The following is a 16,418-nucleotide window of genomic DNA, read 5'->3' as shown; positions in this document are numbered from 1 at the left end:
TGCTTTTCTCCCATAGTTTTCTCCCACTGTAACCCAATTGTGTTTTTCTAGAGGATTTTATTTTAATTTTGCAAATTTTGTTTTTATAAAGTGGCCACACAGATCCTATTATATGCAGACAGTTTGAAGTTGGTGAGATATGGCAACCAGAGAAACTAGAATTTATCATCTCTTTTTGGGCCTATTCAGTACAACTTAGAAGAGACCTATTAATTGACTAATAAGCTCAAGCAACTAAACCAGAACACTCAGTTCTGTGTTTTGTCACTTGGCTAAGCAATTACAGTCTGTACTTTCAAGCAAATAGTAAATTCCAAAATGCCAGTCTGTGCCAACCTGCACAACCTGTTCACGTCTGAGACTTCAATTTAGAGCGGCAGTCATGGAAATTATAGTTTCCTGGTATTCATTTCTAATACCCAGAAATTCCTGTAACCCTGTCATGAGATGCAGTTGTTCATTGGCGCAGTGATGGATCTGTTAGCCGCTTAACAGAAGCTCTTCAATTTTGTAATTACTACTGTAGTGAGCTTTTTGGATCTATACTGAAATTCATGCTGTTAAACTAACAGTTTTGAAGTTTGCACTGCATCAAGTTGGCAGTAAATTGAAATGATAATTTGTTCAACTTTTTGATGTACTTCCTGGCACTGATTAATTTCTCTTCTACTGTCATGTCTATTTTCTTAGGTGCAGGGATTTAATTTTTAAAAAATTTAACACTGCTGACTATTTAAATGGAGGTTCTGCTAATTATTTCAGCAAGATGAAGCAAAATGACAGAGAATGACTTTATAGTATTACATTTCTCTTCTGCATGTTAACTTTAAGAAGATAAATGTACTAATAAACTGACAACTTTAATTAAGTTTAAAACATAGGCTTTGGGTCTGAGCAGGGAAACACTGCCAGCATTCTGAGGATGATGTCCTTCATGGGTAATGCATGGGACATTCACAGTAATTTCTCAGTCTTTTCTCAGCTCTGAAATTATGTCCTAATCATTGATATTGTCTTGTTTCTCTCACTTAGTGCCCCTAAAAAACTAAAGAGGGATACTTGTTTGTCTCCCTTTCTCCTTTGATTTACCAGACTTCTAGTGTCCTAGCACCACATGCATTAATGTCAACAGTTATAGGTGGTGAGGCAGTATTAATGTCTTAAACCATTCCAGTCAGAAGGCATACAATGATACAAAAAAGACTAATAAAACAATATATATTATATGTAATGCACAAAGAATAGCATTTCTTTCACAAATTCCCTTGGGATTCTTCTGTGTGCGGATTCCTGTAACTTGAAGATGAACCTTCAGTTCATTCTTCAGTTCCCAACTTGCTTTTGCTCATCTTAGTCTGTTTCTGTGTTTCTTTTATTAATTTCCAACTGACTAAATGTCTTCATCACAAACATTTGTCCAGGTTTCTGTTTACAGGTTAACTACTTTTCCAAGAAATTCATGAGCCACTCCTAGTTTCTTCATTACACCATTGTTCATGTAATTTTTTCACGTAGTCTTGTATCTGTGTCTTTTTACAGTATCCTATCCATAGGACTTATGGCTATAGGAAGGTTAAGGTAGCGTGACAGCACAGGACATGACAATTGCTTAAGTAAAGCAGAGATGGTATACTCAAAACCAGTAATCTTCGGATTTGGGGCCCAAAAAAACATTCTGTGCTATACGTGAATACTGTTACCACTTCTCTTCATAGTAAGACAATATCTGCATATCTTTTTGCCAAGATAGCAGGAGCAATGCTGACTATATTACCCTGATGCTTGTAGCTCTTGACTGCCTGATGATCATGGGGAGAGATTTCTGTCCATGAGTTACCTACAAGACCAGCTCAGGTCTTCTTCAATACGGAAGTTGAGACAGTCTTTTTTTTCCCTGGGAAGCAATTTGGTAATGGTATCAGTCCAAGAGTAATCTCCTGTGCAATGCTAGTAGACAAAGCATTTTTAGCTCTAGTAGAATTTTATTTAACATTTTCCAGTCAGGTTTCAGTTTTCTCTCTCTCTAATTATCATGGATGTGGGTGCAGGCAGGAAACAACTGCAGGTGGACAGTCTCTCCTTTGCTGTTAAGCAGCTTTTTAGTGGCCTAAAATCTTCACAAGTGCGTGAGAGGGCAGTGCTACATTGTTTGATCCTTATTCAGGTGATGGAGGTAAGAATTAGGGTTTTTCCACTGCCATGACAATATGAGTAAACTGAAAACAGTGTTTTACTTCTCTGTGTGTCTTGTGTAGTTGGAATGAGGTGTTTTGTGAGTAGGTGTGAACTTATTTCTGATCACTGTTTAAAAGTTCAGACATTTAAAGTTCCTAGGAAAATCTTCCATAGAAAGGAGAAGTGATAATTATTTCAGTCTTACAAACAACAGGGTTTAATAATGCAAAGCCATCAGTTTTCATGTAGTATTAGCAGGTTTTTGTTTGTTTTGATGGTTTTTTGTTTGGTTTGGTTTTTATGTTTTGTTGTTTTTGTTGTTGTTTTTTTTTTGTTTTGTGTTTTTTTTTTAATGGGTTTGACTGTGTTTGAAAGGTACAGTTTCAAAGCAACGTGGAGGAGGAGCAGCTGGGGTGCAAAATTATTATGAGGTCAGATAAGGTAGGGCATTTTCTAAACACAAGTTGCTATGGCTGCATATTGTTGAATAGAAGCGAGAGGATTGAGTCTTTATCCAGTTACATCAAAGCAAATCAGGAATAAATGCATAATGAGGAATATCTGCTTAAATATGTAATTAATTTGGCTTGAAAGCAGTCTTGATAGTCTTTATAACAAAGTATTGTAGCAGCCCTAAAGAAAACTGCAAATTACCTCCTTAGAACATAGTCCTTTGAAAAAACTGCATATTAAGTATATCAAAGATATGAATACAATATAAAAGGTCAGTGAAAATTACTAAAATGGGATTCTACTGTTGTAATTGATACTTGGACATCCTTAAGATTGGAGGTGTATTCATGAAGGTATATGCTACATAATCAAAGTTTTAATGTGGTGAATTGTTCCCCACATATGTACAAGCAATACTTGCACGTAAGTCCTTCTAGGCCATTAAAAAGTATGCAAATATAGACCCAGTGGACTTCTGCATGGTCTATATATAATCCTTCTACATCAAGGAAACTGAATTTTCAAAGTCAGTAATTATTATTGACAAAATTAATTCAATTTAATTTAATATGTAATCAGAATTAATACACTTTCTTACATTATTCATGATTCATAGTTTACTGGTTTCATGGTCATTTAATAGAAAGCTGATGGACAAGCCAACTCTGACCATAATACCAAGATAGAGATAAATTATAAGTCCTGAACTTGTTCTGAACCATTAAATAGGCATTACAGTATTTTTGAGAGGGAAGGTAGTTTGTCGTAATGATCTTATAGTGATATAATATTGATAATGTTTCAGATATAATACCTTTTGCTCTTCTGAGTGTTTCCACAGCCTTCTTCCTAGGTTTAATGTGACACACACACACTCTTCATTAATATAAGCGCAGTAATAAAAGACACAAATGTATCCTCTTTTGTGGTGGTAAGCCAGAGACCAAGTGGTTTTTTGAATACTCTACTGCTGGACAAAATAAGGAAAGACTTATAATGGGTGAGAGAACTGCATGTAATATTGGTTTATGCACTAGCAAATAGGAGTTACAAAACAGTGTGACTCTGAAATAATGATTGAAGAGTACATTTTCTGAGGTACATTGCTTTCACAGAATCCCTTTAGGATACAATGTTCAAGTTGTTAATAATTTATTTAAATGCTTTTTAAAACGTAATAAACCCCATGATGTTGTTTTGAAAGTTATAAATTAACAAGTACCGCTTAAACAAATGTACCATACGTAGAATAAATGAATTTTAATCAGTCATTTTGCTTTTAATTATTCTCAGGGAGTTGCGTAGCTTGGTCATTGAGATGGTCTTGTCTACAGATATGTCAGGTCACTTTCAACAAATTAAAACGATGCGACACACTCTACAGCAGACACAGGGGTAGGTTATTTTCCATTCTCTTCATTATCTGTAGTCTTTCAATGAGCTCATATGCAAGAAAAGAATTTAAATAGTTGCTTTTGTTTTGAGATAATTGGAGCATGTCCTTGAATTGACAGGGTAGACAAAGCCAAAGCCATGTCTTTGATTCTACATGCAGCAGACATAAGCCATCCAGCAAAATCCTGGGAACTGCACTACCGGTGGACCATGGCCCTGATGGAAGAATTTTTTCGACAGGTGCCATTTTTAAAATCCTTTAATAAATCTAGTTCAAGAAGCAATGGTTATGCAGCTAAATATTTCCATAAGTCTACCAGTGAGGTTACTGTTGGTTGTGATTGACAAGCATAGTCAGTAGCATATATTCTTTACTTTTCATACATACCACTGACATTAATTCAACTTTTGTGTGTGTGAATAAGATGAAATGGTTATAGCTTTATATCTATTTCAGCTGATATCAGAATTCTGAGTGTTGTAGTGGTTTTTTTTCTTTCAAGTATAATATAACTTGTCAAGCTGTTTGCATTCTGTAACAGAGATTTATATATGCTTTGTGTTAAAAAAAAAGCATCAGCAGGGTAGGATAAGGGAAAATAGGAAGAATTCATGTTCAGAGAAGGCAAAAAGTTGTCTCCATTTCATTTCTTTTCCTTGCTAGTATTTTTTTCCTTCCTAGTATTTGACATCCATATGCCACATAGATGTGAAGGTGTTGCTTTCATAATAGCCTGGTCTAAAACCAGAGGTTAGACAGTACCATCCTGTTAACACTGTGGCCATACATCCTAAACCAAAAATAGAGACACACCTTTGTGAAAGTCTTTTCATTTCTGTGAGGTACTGGATTCAAAGAGAAAACCCAGTAGATGTTGGTGTCACTGCTGTCATTTTTTAACTCCCCTCAGCAGGTGAAAACAAACATATCTCCCTGTAACCAATATTTGTGACCACACACATTGTCAACATAACAGTTACTGAAGTATAATTGATAATCAAAATCCAGTTTAGGTATTATACAGTTTCTGTAGTTATGCACAGGTTTTAAAAATGGTTAATACAGATAAGGGAACAGTGTGTGTCTTGCTCAGCTTGATTGTCTTAATTGTGCTATATGATGACATTTTCAAATCAGATAGGTCACACTGGAAAAAAGAATCAGAGAATAAAAAGACAGTGTGTTAAACCACGAGTTTATTAGGCCCATCTACCCTATAAGGCTCTTGCTCAGTTCATGGAGATTCTTTACACAAGTTCTCAATAGGGAGCATCAGGGCATCCTTGACTGTGGGCTTTGCACTGGGGAAGCAGACTGGAGAGCTGGTGCCTTAATCTAAATAATGAATGGACTGAGTTTTGTGGAAATAATGAGTAGAGTCATGAGTTTGTGTTTGCTTTTGTAAATGTAAATTGTGAGGATTTCGAACTTGAGAGCAAAAAGGAGGAGCAGATTACCCCAGAAAAAAAGATCATAAAATGACCAACTGTAAAAACATTTTAGACATAGAGAGACAGACTAGACAGAGCCCATGGGACAGTGAGGCAATGTGTCCAGTCAAGTGGAGGTAGCATTAGCAGTAAACAGTACCACACTGATCATTGAATGCATAGGATCAGCTATGTTTTAGTTAATCTTTTATCCATTCATTAGAAGTAACTGGTTCCCAAATAAGCTGCTAAAAGACTTGAGAAGGCATTTAACAATAGAACATGCAACCATGTATGTATGTCTGCAACTCAGCAGTAAAATATGAAAGTCTTCTAGGCTGCAGAGGAGCATACAAGAAACTGAATCACTCTTTATATGTACTGCTAAGAACAGTGTGTGAGGAGTAGGTCCAACACTTTTAAAGTGTCATGAAGCAACTGTACCTATATAAATGCACTGAGCAGTGCAGAAGCAGTAGGTGCACGTTCCTAGATGCACTGGCTTGTTGTGCAGCCTCTGGTCTGTTGATCTGAGCCTCTGTGACAGAAATCTCTGGAATTTTCAAATGTGTGTCAGCCAAGGTAAAGTAGTCCAAATGTATATAAAACCCACTGATTCCTTCTCTTCTTTTCTTTAAAGCTAGTATTCAACTACTTCTAGTGCCTTACAGGAAAAACAGCAGAGTCTGAAACAGCTGATACAAATCCAATGCTTTCATAGACAGCTTTTAAAACAGTGATCATCAGCAAAAAATGAACATTCACATTGATAAAAACTTTGTTAAATACAGCTAATGGTTAAAATATGTACCACTGTTAACTTACAGGAAAAAAGCTGAACAACACTTCAAGTTTAAGCAACAACTACAGAAAGTGTGTTATAATGCCAAGGAAAATCGGAGTTACTTGTTTAAATAGAAATACAGCCACCCATCTCAGACCCTTAAAAGTGAAGAAATATATAGTTCAAGTAAAAAAAAAAAATCACAGCTCCTGTAGCATTCTTCTCTCAGTCTGATTAGATCCAAAAACACTAAAAGAGAGTTAAAAGTGAGTTCAGCACCTAGACAAAAAAATTTTTTTACTGTTTTGATCTGTATCTTAATCTTAAATCTCATTAAATTTTAACAATTAATTTAAGTATTAGTTCTGTGTTCATTATTACAATTTACAATAGGCTTGGACTTACATGACATTTAAGTATTAATTACTATTTTATTAATTGCAAAGTAAGTCATAATTGGGGTAAAGAGCTACTTGAAAACAAAAAAAATTCAAACTCATTCATTACTAGTGTGAGAATTTCTCTTTTTTAATACCTAGTGAAGGAAAGATTACAAAATTAATATTACTTTAGAAATTCTGTATCCAACAATGACTGAAATTGTAAGACCTACCCCAGTTTGCATTATACTACAATCTGGCTCCTGTATTTACATAGCCATGCTGCTAGCACTTCTCCTAGTAGCAAGGGTTCATGTGTTCTTCCATGCTCTGATATCAAATTATTAACACTTGTGTGTAAAATTTAATAGCCGTAGTAATAAAACTCTCCACTTTCACATGAAATGCAATCTGCAAGCTACATCTGTTCCTGTGGCTGAATTGGTTTTATTGGTAATATGGTTCTAAACCTTCCTCAAATATTGTTCAATGATACATGATAAAAAGACAAAGGAAGGTCGATACTACCCCCTTCATCCATCAGTTTCTGACGAGATCTTTAGAAAATGGCCTGTTCATATACTGCTCCCCACTGAATGATCATGAAACAACACTCTCCCTAACAAATGTAAGTTCATTTTACTTGAAAGTCCAAGTTTTCCTATGTCTATAATGGCAGTGTTTCTGGAGACCAGGTTTGTCCAGAAACACAAATTACAACCTCCTTTGGAAGATGTCTCTTCAGGGCTTTTTTTGTGCCACTAGACTTTTTTTATGAGCTTTTGTAAAACGGTTGATCTACTGTGCTGAAAACGGAGACACACCCTCCTGTTGACTGTTGCAACAAAAAATACTCTTCTAATGAGTTAAATGTTGAAATGTTTTCAGAACTAGGTTGTGCAAATCATCTTTGTAGTGAAACTGAACTTATACTTTTTTTATGGCTTCTGCAGCAGAGAGACATGCCTGGTACTAAGTTCAAGTCAGTTCATACCCTTGACCTGAGTAAATCCATTGAAGGAATTTTACATGTTGGATGAACCAGTGTAATAGAAGGAAACATTTAGCATTTGGCATACTATTACAAACATGTTGAAGTATGTCCAGGTCCATTACACCTGAGATAGCAGAACTAACCTGTGAATATTGAAGGGCTTCATATATGTTACATTTCACTGGCAGATGCCTTGGTATTGAGGAGAACTTGATTGCAGTAAGTTCCTTTATATGAAAATTGTCAAAAGTAAGTTAGAATTTAGATTACTACTTTTAATGAAAATTGGAAGATTTGTCTGTGACTTATTTTTACTTAGGAATATAAGTTAACAAAGTAACTGAATAAATAATAAGAATATTCAAATTCCTTTGTCTCTCTGTCCTCCTATCAAATATATGCTTGTAATATTAAACACTATTGTTTGCAGGGAGACAAGGAAGCTGCTTTAGGTCTTCAGTTTTCCCCACTCTGTGACCGCAAGTCCACTTTGGTCGCTCAGTCCCAAATAGGTAACGACAAATCGTGTTTTTCTTTTTCTTGTGTGTTAGGAGCATCTAAATTCACACGCACATTTCATATACTCTTTTATCTCCTTTTGAATTTTAATTGTTCAAAATCCCATTATATAGAAGGTGTTTTTTGCACCTATCTCTTCACCAAATTCCTATACTCTTACAGCAGAAATCTCCTGATCTCAAAAGAATGTGACATAATTTCGTTATATGTGATGCCAGGGAGGGGTAAGAGAGGGATTAACCAAAGTACTGCACATGAGCCTAGCTTCTACTGTACACACTTTAGAGTCTGGTAGATCATGTCCTCAAACTGATTATCAGGAACTTGCAGGTCTGTCTCTACTATAATCTGAAAGCCTGGTACCAGTTTGTAGATGCGTCTCAACTAAAAGCTAATTCACATATCAGATCTCTGGACTGCAGTTATGCCTGTCAGCGTGTCAGGGTCAAACTACACAGGGTCAAGCCTCCCTGAATTGACAAGGACCACTGCATTCTGTCACTCATGATGTCCTTCATTCCATTTCCCTGGGATTTTAAAGGCAACATGCTTGAGCATCATACCTACTGCAGGAGAGAAGCTGAATTCTAGACTGAATCACTGTTGCTAACCTTTGTGCTGTATTGCATGGTTAGAGTATGAAGACATCTGGAAATCTGTTGCTAGCTCATGTTTTAACATATTTTTTTTCTATTAAGTGCTCAGGAGAGAATAATGCTTCATTCTCTCACTGTGTCATTCCGTATCGTGATGAGCACTTTAAAATGTAAAAGACATTGTTCAGAGCTGACATCTCAGAACTGTGGGATAAATGCTGTCTCCTAAGGATATTACTTGTTCTCTTCACTGATTTGACAGAACCCTCCTACACACTGTGAAATAACACTTTACCTCCACAGAATAATAAACAGCAATTTGAAATATTAACTCCTTGGCAAGAAGCTCTGAATGGTAAAAGAGACAGCGTGACTTCTAGTGCTCTGGCTCAACAGTAGCTTCCCTTCTATTCAATAATTAATATTCATTTCAAATGGTAGACGTGTTCTGCAGTGCATAAAATTTACAAGAAAAAAGAACGAAAAGCTGTAATTATTAATATCTAGTTATATCTATACAGCTTTAGGTGGTTTTTGTTTCAGTTGTGCTTTTTTTTCAAGATTATACTAGTGGTATCTAGTATATTGAATTGGGACTACAGTTAGAAAATCAGCCTGATAGCAAGTATTTATTTTTAGATTTGAGACTTGTGGAAATGTAAAATCTGATTTTCTCTCTTTTTCTTCTTTAGGTTTCATTGATTTCATTGTAGAACCAACATTTTCTCTTCTTACGGACTCAATGGAGAAAATTGTTATGCCTCTTATAGAGGAAGCATCAAAATCTGAAAGTCCTGCATTTGGGACCCCCAGGTATGAATACACTGCTTAGTTATTGAACTAACTAACATAAGGTCACTTAATAATGTCATTCTCAGTTATCTCAATTATTTTAGCAGTTGGGAAGGTAACATAAATAGCTGTACGGTATTGCCACCCTGTGGTGCTACATTGTATTTGCAATGTGCTATTACTCCATTGACTGAATGATTGTGTGCATAAAAAGGCAGAACCACAATAGCAATCAGAATAAACACATATAAAATAAGAAATCGATTTTCTACTTTTTTAATATAATCTTTGCAGTAGATTATTGAAATTCCTGGGTCTCTTGTCTTAAACCATTTTCAGTATTATTTTATTTGACAGTACCAAAAGTCATTCTTGTGTTTGGGAGAGACAATCGGAAGTGGAGGTGATGATGAAGGTGGTTTCAGGTTTTTTCTGTTCTTTATTATGTGGCAAGTCACTTGCCCACTTCACCTCTCCATGTTAGTATTATTTCATGTATACACTTGAGACAGAACTGGTGGCACTTATATTCCACTTGAAAGAACTAAATAAGTGAGATGGGAAGGGGGGGTGTTGCACATCAAGCTCATGATTTTTCATCATGGTAGAAGTTGTATATAAAACAAACTAACTATGACAGGCAGCATAATCTGAGTGACTCTGTGCTGAAAGCGTTGTTGGATAGTCAGATACTGCCCTTACAAATACTTACTCTGTTACCACATTTTTTTTCACTTAAAAACTGTAACTTGAGCTTTCACTGAGGTTATTAATATGATGAATCTGCTGGGCAATTTTTCATTTGCTGGGCATTAGTTAACTTTTAGTAACAAAATGGTGAACGTACCTCTTTATTTTGACTACTAGAAGTAAGTAGAAATTACTAGAAGTAAGTATCTATGACAGTGTTTTTAGTGTTTTGGGAAGCAGTGTTAAACAAAGGTATTATTGATAATAAATTTGCTTACATACTTCTTCACAAATGAGGCATTAGCAGCTGCAAATGATTAGCAGCTCTGTGCTTCACTTTTGGTTGATGTTCATGACTGAGTTGTAGATCAACAAAGACTTATCATCCAGTAAAACTTCCTTGTGTGAAGTGGAGGTTAAAGGGACTTTTAATTAGTATGGAATCAAGAGCCACACTTATGAAGAGAATGGAGAGCCTATAGCATGGTACAGAAAAGTTTGAGTCAGGACAGTTGCACAAACACTACTGAGTGGACGCCATGAGTGGTGCAGTGGTGCCTGGAAAACGTTAGGATTATAGTCTACTCTTTCCATTCTATCCCATTCAACATCTCTGGAGCACACAGAAATTACAGTTAGCTCTTCTTGGGAAGTTCTCACTGAAACTATTTCCTGCTTAATGGAAAACTATTTGTAAATGTTGGTAAGACATCTTGTGTCTTAGGCACTCTTTAGTTAAAACTATTTCAAGTTAGTTCCTAAGCAACTTGATTCAGATTATCTGTTTGTATATTATTAAAATTGCCTGACTGTGTTCATAATTTGGGTTTTTTCCCTTGTACAGTCAAAATAGTTTGGGAGTAGTAAGCAATGCTGAAGCACAAAGACGACCTGGTTTTAAAAGCACAGGTGATGGAGGGACTCATGCAGAAAATTCTCTAGCAACTGTAGACCTAAGGAGCTTTAAGGACAACTTGATGAAGATCATTCAAGCAAACAAAGAAAGATGGAAAGAATTAGCAGCAGAAGGTATGATATATTAAGGTGAAATGTTTTTATAGGTTACTCCCTAAGATCTCACCTACTTGCATTTTTTAATTTCATTTAACCCGTAAAAATACATAGTTGTCTTGTATTCATATATTTTATGTCTTAATGTTTGTTTGGATGGCCTTGTTTTACTCTCTCAGGAGATGTAGGTGGTTAGAGTATGAGAGTAAATCTATAACCTGTACAATAAGGCTTTGTGCTGCTCAGCTTATCTTTAGAGATTTGGTTTATAAATGTGCATTCTTGCACATTTAATTGTAACTGATACTGACATCTGCTTTAAATGCCAAAATCAACAATTCAAAGTAGTGTGTGCCACCACATTTCTTTAGAAACGTGAAAGTTGTACTTTGCTATTAGAAATGCTATTTGTTCCCCAATGTATGGAACAAAATTCAGTATTGCAGGCTTCTTTGGACTATGCTGTAGGCAATTATTTAAATGACCCGGTGGATCTAAAGATTTGAGCAATCACTGCATGTATTATGCCCAAACAAGGCAAAAAGGGACTTTTCATTTGCCAGTAGACAGTTAATAAAGCCAAACCTGCCTCAAGCATCTTAGTGCATAAGCCATACCTGAAAATTTTCTGGAGTTACAGTTATCTAAGTGAAATGTTTTGTGATAATTGTTGAACAGAATTTATAGCTTTGATCCAGGTTAAGTGAATGCCATTTGGGAATATGTTGTCCACAGTCTATGTTGTTTCTGAGTAAGTACCTGGAATATTTCAGCATAACATTTCACTGCTGAGACTGGTCTTGCTGTACATGACCTTATACTGACAGCTGGGAATGATATCCTGGAACCCAGTGCCAGCCTTGTTTTTCATCCCATCATCCCAATCAACATGTTTTTTTCTCAGAGGTGCCAGACAAGACAGAAAAACAGTGCTGAACAGTGATAAAATCTGATTTAGTGCTAAATTGCAAATGAATATTCTCATTAGGAGAATATTAAGAACAAACTTCCATATATCTATTGTGACAAAGACTTGAGAGTTAGATAGAAGAGGCAGCTGAGGAGAAGACTTGACCAATATTGCCTCTTCTTCATGAGTAGCTTCATGAAACCAATTGTCTCCTTTGGTCTTGCCCAACTACTTGCCCAAATACTGACTGGTTGAAAGGAGAAAGCTGCTAATTTACAGTGATCAGTAATAACAGCAGACCATCAGAGTGTCCAAGGCCACTTAGCTATAGCCTGCAGAAGTCAAGGAGCCCTGAGCTAGTGACAAGCAAGGTCCTTTAATATGGAAGAATGGAGAACTTGTTATCTGGAAGTTTGCCATTTCCAGTTACACGTAACTAACCAGATTGATTCTGGTACATCAGCTTTTTGGTGTATTGTTTTGGAGGTGTACAGTGCTATCAATGAGCACTGTTGTTTCTCCTTCATTCCTAGTGCCTTGTAGTGCTCTATAAATTACTAATATATTTAGCCCAGTTTTACTGGGCTTTTGACAGCCGTTGAAAACACAAAGCTTCTCACAGCAAGAAACTTAAGAATTCTTCTGGGTAAGATTGTTTCTCTATGCAGTCAATATTAATGTGAGGCCAAGCAGAATCCTGAAACTCTGGGCATGATTTCTACTGTGAAAAACAAGGATGTTAATGTTCAAGACTCCATGGACTCTGTTGAGATTGTGGCTGTCCTAAACTTCTTTTCTTCCATCAAATTGACTAATGAAGCATGTCTAAGTATTTCCTGAAAAGAATTATGGAATTACAGTAAAATGTACATTAGGAAAGCTAATGGGTAAATGAAAATAGCTGGTGTTGAGGTCAGAGCCTGATGAACAGTATTGTCTCTGTGTGATTGTGGCTGAATCTGTTCTTTTTAACCTCTGTATAAGGAAGAGATTAATAGAAATCTGCTCCCATAAAGAGATTACTTGCAGCAACATCTGCAGTTGACTGAAGCGCAACATAGAAACTTTCAGGGTGCCTGGTTAGACTCTAAGAGGAACCTTGCAAATAATGCAAATGCTTTTGAGTACACATTTATATTTTGTTAGTAAACAGATAGTGGTTTTTTTTTTTCATAAAAGTTGGGGGGGGAATATATATGTTTTGTGAAAGTTATTACATTTTTCATTCATTTGGAATGGAACATCTGGGTCTGTAGTCCATATGTGGGCCTTAAGGACTGCTGGAAAGGAGTTTTTCTCTAAGTGAATGCAGCCATCTATAGAGCATTATCTGAGGTTGCACACAAGTTCTTGTCACATAATGGGAGAGGGAATCTTCCCTAGCTCGTCCAGTATATCTGCTCTGAAGCTGTAACCTGCAAAGTCTGAAAATCCTTAATCAGACTGTGCAAAATGCACATCTAACAAAGAATAAAAAATATGGCAATATATTGCTTTGCCACTTGAAATTCTTTTCAGATTACAATCAAGTTTGACTAAACTTGTAAGTGAATAACCTGAGACCTTGAACTTCAGATGATTAGACTCATCCTTTCTGGATCTCATATTACCTTCTCTGACTCTATTACTTGATGAAAAGTCTTTAGGTTGCTCTGGGCATATGTATGGAGTTGTGCTTTATTCATAGGTTAGTAGGAGCACATACTGAGAGAAGAGATGCCAGGGATAAGCCAGAGTGAAAAGAGTATTGTTATTGCTGTTGTTGTTCCTAACTAGATAATCTATGACAAATCACAAATTGCTGAGCACACTGAGGAGGTCACATGTACTAGAATAGTGTGCTGTGATAGTAATCAGGCTGACTGTTAGTGTAGATCTTCAAACACACTTCCTGAACTGACTGTGACAAACAGAAGTTGTGCTGTTAGAAAAACCATCTGCATTCTTGTCGATGGGCTCTGCAAACACTAGATATTGTTCCCAGATTAGCTCAGAGGCTCAGGAAAAGTTGGCTCTATAAGATGTGGTACTACAGATGCACAAGGAATATAGAAAGGAAACTAGCAACAATCCATGTAATTTCCTGAGGATGACCTGAACTCATTCCAGCTTCTCACATTTTCGGGATAAGGCTACTCGTGTAGCACTGTTTGGGAGGTGGTTCAACTGGAGCAAAGGTTTCTTTAGCAAGGGCTGGAGAAGATGATCTGACTCTTATGCCCAGACAGTCCAGAGAAGAAGACCAATCCCCACTGACAGTGTTGTTGACGGGGCAGCTTTCCAGGAGATGGTGGTGCTACCTCTCCCTGAAAAGACAGTTGCTGTTGAGTCTTGATTCAGAGTAAGCAGCTTGTGCAAGGAACAGCATGCTTTGTTTTTGGGAAGTCCTGTTTTAGTAAGGAAAGCATTTATCTACCTAGGCAGCTGTTTGAAAGCTTCCTTAACAGAAGGTTCAGTAAATAGGATGGCTCCACTTTGCTAAAAGGACCATGTCTTGTATAATTGATGCAGAGGAGCTCAGTGCTCTATAGCCTAAGGGTCTTCAACCTTTCACCACTGGAGAATTAGAGGAATGTTTCTCAGGCCTTTCAGGGAATGCTGTTAACAGAGAATTACCATAATGATCAAACATTTGGATTCTAATTTGAAAGCCTTGATGTTTAATTAATATTCCAAGCCCCAATCACCAGATAATCTGTCTTTGTTCAACTCAGCGCAGTGATAAAGATATTGTTCCATCTTGCACTTTTTTCAACACATACTGTTGATGGGTGCTGCTGTTTGCAATTATGGTAGTTGTAGCAAATAGACAGTAAATTTGCTCAGATGAATCTGAGAGGTTCTTTCATTAGAGATGTTGTTTGATAAGTAGATTTTAAGGTCTGAAAGTTATAGGCCTACTGAGAAAGCTATAAGAAACGCAAAACTCATGGAGAAAGATTTAACTATCATGTAAGATCCTTTATGGTGCAGTTCTTAGAACACAGAGAGATTGTAACACAATTATTTAATATTTTAAAAATACAATGTTTATTCCCTATGCTTACAATTTTTTTTCTTCATGCTTAGATTGTTCTATAAAAGTGTTCCAAAAGTTTACTAATTAAGCAAGCTCAGGTACTCTTAACAGATTGTATGGACTAGTAATCATGCTTACCATCTCTTCAGTAGATATCATTGTAAATAAAGTTACAGGGATTAAATAAGTATAATTATTTTCACTTTACAGTGAACAGAAAGAGACACAGGCAGCTTAGGACACTCACCTGAGATCATATAATAACATGAGGGAATGCAGCATGCACACCAAGTGTTCAGCTGCCAGTCAAATGGACCCATCATTGAAGTGTGCCATTCATCTTCAGGATAATATAACATCAGTGTTACTTGTTCTCATTTTATGCTTATGTAACTCTTCTAAAGAATTAAGTATTACAGGACCTGACCAAAGGTTGCATTATTTGTGTGGAAAGTAATCAGTGACAAACGTCCTCAACACCCTTTGGCAGTGCACTGGGCTGCAAGGCTTGAAAATGTGTGCCTGGGATGACCGACCTCATCCAGGTGGGATGAAAAATATGAGGTTGAACAAGTCTCTCACACCATCCTCTGCCTCATTTTGATAGCAAAAATATGAAAAAATGACAACTATTGCATCTTTGGAGTAGAGATCAGCTTTTTTTTCACCCATGGGCAGCAATTTTGAATAACAAATGTCTCCTCTGAAAGACCTCTGCATAGTACCTGCAGGCCCCCCTCGGGCACTTTCAGTCCTGCATGCTTCCAGTCACAATAACCACGGGGTTCAGTTCCATTTTGTCTGAAAGATTTTCTCTGCAGACTCACTAATAAGAAGAGAGCAGCAGCTGCTGAAATGTGAAAATCCGAGAGTGATGATCTGATAGCATGTTAATGTGATTTAGCAGTCGCTAGGAAGGGTGGGCAGTGGGAGGATGTGTGTGACAGTCACAGAAACTGACTGACAGTTTGGCACATGAAATCTACCCTAATGGACTGTTTGAATCTGTTGGAGAAAAATCAATTCAGGAGGCTACTATCAGTGACAGTGATTTTAATTACAGCGCTAAAATGCTTAGGTCATAAGCAGTTTTTGAGCTAATTCAGAAACGTGTTAAGATCAGTGAGAAAAGGAGCATTGTCTGAGGATGTGCAATGAACAGGCTGAGCTAAGAGTAGGAAGAAACATTCAGGATTGACAATATCTGGTAAATTGCAGACTAAAGAATGATAACTGACCTAATAATGGAACCTGTTTTATATCTCCCTG

The 16,418-nt window shown here is 36.6% G+C and overlaps 1 protein-coding gene across 5 annotated transcripts in view; it reads left to right on the top strand.

Moving 5' to 3' along the window:
* Positions 1-16,418, top strand: part of PDE1A (phosphodiesterase 1A) — a 151,216-nt gene that overhangs the window by 122,676 nt on the left and 12,122 nt on the right. For all 5 annotated transcript variants that reach the window (XM_051787686.1, XM_051787685.1, XM_051787684.1 and 2 more), the window contains 5 exons: positions 3,922-4,023; positions 4,143-4,263; positions 8,043-8,124; positions 9,420-9,540; positions 11,054-11,238. In XM_051787686.1, the coding sequence (XP_051643646.1) occupies positions 3,922-4,023; positions 4,143-4,263; positions 8,043-8,124; positions 9,420-9,540; positions 11,054-11,238 (611 nt within the window). The remainder of the gene's footprint in view (positions 1-3,921; positions 4,024-4,142; positions 4,264-8,042; positions 8,125-9,419; positions 9,541-11,053; positions 11,239-16,418) is intronic.

This window comes from Manacus candei, unplaced genomic scaffold (genome assembly GCF_025592945.1).
Source record: "Manacus candei isolate 608988 ecotype Guabito, Panama unplaced genomic scaffold, ASM2559294v1 h1tg000023l, whole genome shotgun sequence".
Lineage (NCBI taxonomy): Eukaryota > Metazoa > Chordata > Aves > Passeriformes > Pipridae > Manacus > Manacus candei.
This window is presented reverse-complemented; position numbering and strand designations above follow the sequence as displayed.